This window comes from Prosopis cineraria, unplaced genomic scaffold (genome assembly GCF_029017545.1).
Source record: "Prosopis cineraria cultivar Desert tree isolate PC_DT_omini unplaced genomic scaffold, ASM2901754v1 PC1399, whole genome shotgun sequence".
Taxonomy (NCBI): Eukaryota; Viridiplantae; Streptophyta; class Magnoliopsida; order Fabales; family Fabaceae; genus Prosopis; species Prosopis cineraria.
In genome coordinates this window covers 1-4850 of record NW_026556724.1, presented here as the reverse complement: position 1 = coordinate 4850, position 4850 = coordinate 1, and the positions used below count along the sequence as shown (strand labels likewise).

Genomic DNA, 4850 nt, shown 5'->3' with positions numbered 1-4850 from the left:
AATATATGCTCCTCTCCTTTAAAAAATATAAGACATTTTTAACTGAATCTCACTCCAATAAATAGTTACCTTCTTTCAAACTAACTCTATTTTTCTGTATTTACCTCTATTAAACACCTTATAATAAATAAAAAGTCACTATCAATAAAATATTTAAAAAAATAATGATCATATTTTAAAAAGATTAAAAATATTTTATATTTTTTAATAAAGGAGTAGCTCATTTACAGTGAACATATTACAAAGGATAACGTTAAATGCTTTTGCCTTTTTGAAAAATAACGAAACGAAAGTCCACTAGCCTATTCAACCAGTGGCAATATTACAATCCTTATCCATATGCTCAAGGTGAAATAGGGTAAAAAAAAAACTCTTCTTTTTTGTTGCGGGCAAAATAGAAAGATAAAATGTTTGTTTATACATTAAACGGTTTGTTTTTCCTAATGTGTACATCCTCCCATTCTTTTTATAAGATATATCTAACCATCTTGATGGAATTAAAGAGAAGTGATTAAGTTATTAATTTTATTTAAAAATAAAATAATTTATGATTTTCCATATATTTAAATAAAAAAAATTAAATTTGCATTACATTATTTTTTATAATTAACAACTTTAAATAAGAATTTTGTTTAAAAGATTAATTAATATCTTATTAAATCACTGACAACAAGAATCACATAAGGAGAATAACATTTGAGGCTCTCTTAATAAGAACCCATCAGTTTTTGTCAAATATTATCTAGTGAAAAAATAAATATTGTTATTAAAAATTAAACTTTAACTTATTAAATTTTTAAAGAAATATAAAAAACTTTAACCTTAACTTGTTAAACTCTAAATCCCAACCAAAAAAAAAAAAGGTTAAGGCTCAACTTTTAATAATAATACATAAGAGCTTTTGCAAATATAGTTCATATTATATGGTCAAGCTAAGCAAGTTTAATATTTATTATATTTTATATTATAGTTAGTTTATTATACATTATTTATTAATGATATATCATTGAATATCAATTACAAACCTCTTGTATATTGTTAAATTTTTAATAATAAATTACTTATATTAATAATAAATTTTTTATATATTAATATGAATCGATTATATTGTCAAATTTTTAGAAATTTAGTTTGTATTTTATGGTATAAGATTTGTTTAGCCAGTAAATCAATTTATCCAGATATGAATGTATTTTTATGAGATAATCTCCAATACAAAATTAATGGATCTTTATTACAATCAATTTCCTTGACAAGCCTTAAATGTCATTCTCCCGGTCACATATTCCTTCGAGGAGGTACATGACGAGTTCCATTGAGAAATGAGAATCTAAGTTCGAAGATGAAGGAGGAGTCACTCTCCCATCACTGTTCTGTTTTGCCTCTATATAAACCATTTTATGTTTCGTGCCTTTTGGGTTCAAAGAACACTGAAGACAGTTTAGTTGACACGGCTTTTGTTTCTGCGAGGAGTGGTTGGACCCGAGGGATTGCGACTTGGCGGAAACAAGAGAACTATAAAACCAGACATCCGCAGCTTAATTCTACGACAACAATTGAGAGAGTCTTATATTGCACAAGATCGGCGGCGCCCATTGTCGCTTCTTCAAGAGCTGCTTCCATGTTCCTTCACTGACCACCTTATTGGTACGCTATTTTCTCTGCTCCATCAATGATTATTAGATTTTGAATTATTTTCCTGTAATCTTATTTTCTCTGCTCCATCAATGATTATTAGATTTTGAATTATTTTCCTGTAATCTATTTCCCTGCTTGGTTCCCGAGAAAATGATAACCTCGCCCCCGCTTAAATCCTCCACTCTGTCAAGTAGATGTAGCGACCCGAGTTGGGCTCTGTTTTTGCTTCTGGATTAGAAAAAGGATTACATTTTTATTACGAATCTTGAAGTGGGGATTTCAGATTGTAGTGGGATTTTCTCGCCGCGGAAAAAAAAAAAAGATAGTGGGGCTAGTTCTTGGATTTCATTATTCGCTTTGATCGGATCTCTATTGTGTGATATTCGTTCATTTAAGAGTATTTGTTTTTGTCAGTATTAGAGGCAGAAAGGAACAGGAGAACAGAGAATATGGCTCTCACAGGTTCAGCATCTAGACAGCCGCAATTCATTTTGAGCACTGGAAACCGAAGCTCTTCCGATGCTCCTCTGATCGAAAACTCAGACACTGAACAAATTGTCGTCCTGATGTGAGTTATCAAACTCCTTTCTTGATTCATCATAGTTTTTAATTTTCTATCGCATGTAAAATGGATATTTAAAATTTGTTTGCGAGTTTTCTTTCTGCTGGTTAGCTGCCATATTGCTGATTTGATAATGATGCCTAGTGATTCGCAGCTTTAAGTCTTTATTCTCTCTGTTTGCTTATGACTAATCTTTTCAGTTACAGTGAAGTTACTTATCAATGACGTTGTATTTCATGTCATAAGTCCATATGATGGACTTACAGTGTTAACGGCATAAGTCAACATACAGAAGTGTCATAAGCACATATGTGTATCACTCTTCAAATAGTTATAAAGCTTGTAATATGAGGTTTATGTGAATAATCAACAAGTAATCAGCCCCCTGGTAACAGTTTCATAGCAAACCCTTCAATAAAACAAAGAGTGACAGAGTGAAAGACCCCATGAGTTGAAACTTGGAAAACAATATTAAGATGTTAAAGATTCTTTTCTTTTTCCCCTGACATTTTCTTTCAGTTAGTGACAAATTAGAAATTACATTGAATTAAGTCTTGTAGTTAAATTGGTGTCCAAAGCAATTTGCACAATGACCATGATTTGTGTATGATTCTCTTCTGCAGAAAACAAGCTGGAAAAACTTATTTGCATATATGGGTCCTGGTTTTCTTGTTTCTATTGCATATATAGACCCGGGAAACTGTAAGAGTTTTCTTTTTCCCTCTTCAATGGTTTCCTAATCTAATTTAGGGAAATACATTTCTAAGATATGTTTGCTTATTATGTTCTAATACCAAATTCCAGTTGAAACGGATCTTCAGTCAGGGGCACAATATAAATATGAGGTATCTTTTGGTGGACTTTCTTTCAATTGACTTTGTCTTTAAATAAGATTAGTGTCTTAGATGATATATATGATGTTAGAATGTTCAACTCACGCATCTTGCATGCATTTTTTTCAGTTACTTTGGATTATATTGGTTGCCTCTTGTGCTGCTCTTATAATTCAATCAATGGCAGCCAATTTAGGAGTTGTAACTGGTACTTGATTTAATCAAACTTTCACCTTTAACCAGACAAAAATGATATATTCATGTATGTTAATGTGCTTCTTTTTCTCCAATTATTTTAATTGTATTTTCTTTTTGCAGGAAAACATTTAGCAGAGCACTGTAGAACTGAATATCCGCGGTCAACAAACTTCATCTTATGGGTTATTGCTGAAATTGCCATAGTGGCTTGCGACATTCCTGAAGGTAATTTAATCTTGTGTAGCTGTTAAGAATGCTTCAAAAAAAAACAATATTTATCTAAACATGTTCAGTAACCAAAAGTAATGGATGAATTGAGCTACCTATATCACACTTATGTGGAAAAAATAGTAATGAAATAGGGTGGGTGAATTGTGATCTTGTGAAAACACAAATTACTATTTCCTCATTGTCTTGTCTATCTAGGACGTATATTTATATTATCTCGCTTTTACTGTGTATATGCAGTGATAGGAACAGCCTTTGCATTGAAAATGCTCTTCAAATACCTGTTTGGATTGGTGTTCTTTTAACAGGGCTCAGTACATTGATCCTCTTAGCATAAAACAATATGGGGTAGTTTTTTATTCAATAGCCCCCGGGCCCCCTGACTGTTTGACTTCATAGAGAGAATTTGCGCATGCTGAACAAGTCCATGGTTGTTACTGGATGGATAATTAGGCAAAATTATATATGAGATCATCATGAGCTTTTTTTTTTTTTTTTGTGGTGTGTTTAACTAGGTGAGGAAATTTGATTTTTCTTGATTGCATTTTCTGATTGTGTTTTATTTCTGGTTGGTTACAATGCCACGTGCTTTTTTGCTGAACTTGGGTATGCAAAACCTAATGCCAAAGATGTTCTGGAGGGTCTTTTTGTACCAAAGCTCAAAAGGGAGTGGTGCTACTGGTCCTTGCAATTTCACTCCTCGGGGGCTATGGTTATGCCGTATGTCCCTTGCCTCTTATGCAGCCATTATTTTTTATCTCCAATTCAAACAATTCACTCTCATGTCCATGTATTTGTGTTAGGCACAAACCTCTTCCTCCACTCAGCACTGGTGCTTCTAGAAAAAATACCGCGATCAGTTCATGGAATCAAAGTAAACATCTACTTTCATATATGAATTCTTTAATCTTATTGAAATTCCTAGCTTTAGTTAGAGTGATTCCTTCAGAAGTTTTTCCTGCTCAGATCATTGATTTAAAAATCAGTGTATAATTATTGCACATATGTTGCTTCAGAATCCATGCCAGAATAATGTATTTTTAACTCTGATCTTAATCCCCTATGTTACTTTTTCGTGTTATTCTTGTTGCACAAACCTCACAATTAATATTTATTATATGGATGCCTTTCTTTTCTATTTTGTTTTTTTTTTTTTTGCCGTGCAGTTTCAGAACAAGATTCTTCAATGATATTTAAATTAAATAGCTAGCGTTGAAATATGCCTTACGCTAGGAATATACTTAATCACCTGATGCCGTTTAATCTAAAAGATTGAAGCATATTGAAAGTTGAATTATTCTTTGGGGTTAGCTATCAAGGTCCTGCTACTATTTTATCTATGTGAATGTTAGAAGATTAGTATAATAATGTCTATCATAATAAAGTAGCAT

The 4850-nt window shown here is 31.9% G+C and overlaps 1 protein-coding gene across 1 annotated transcript; it reads left to right on the top strand.

Moving 5' to 3' along the window:
* The first annotated feature begins 1297 nt into the window (after positions 1–1297).
* On the top strand, positions 1298–3811 carry LOC129300032 (metal transporter Nramp6-like). Its single transcript, XM_054938555.1, is given in 7 exon segments — positions 1298–1647; positions 2053–2902; positions 3005–3045; positions 3163–3241; positions 3352–3456; positions 3700–3732; positions 3735–3811. Coding segments are annotated over 6 exon segments (369 nt in total). The 5' UTR covers positions 1298–1647; positions 2053–2853; the 3' UTR covers positions 3797–3811.
* The last annotated feature ends 1039 nt before the right edge of the window (positions 3812–4850 follow it).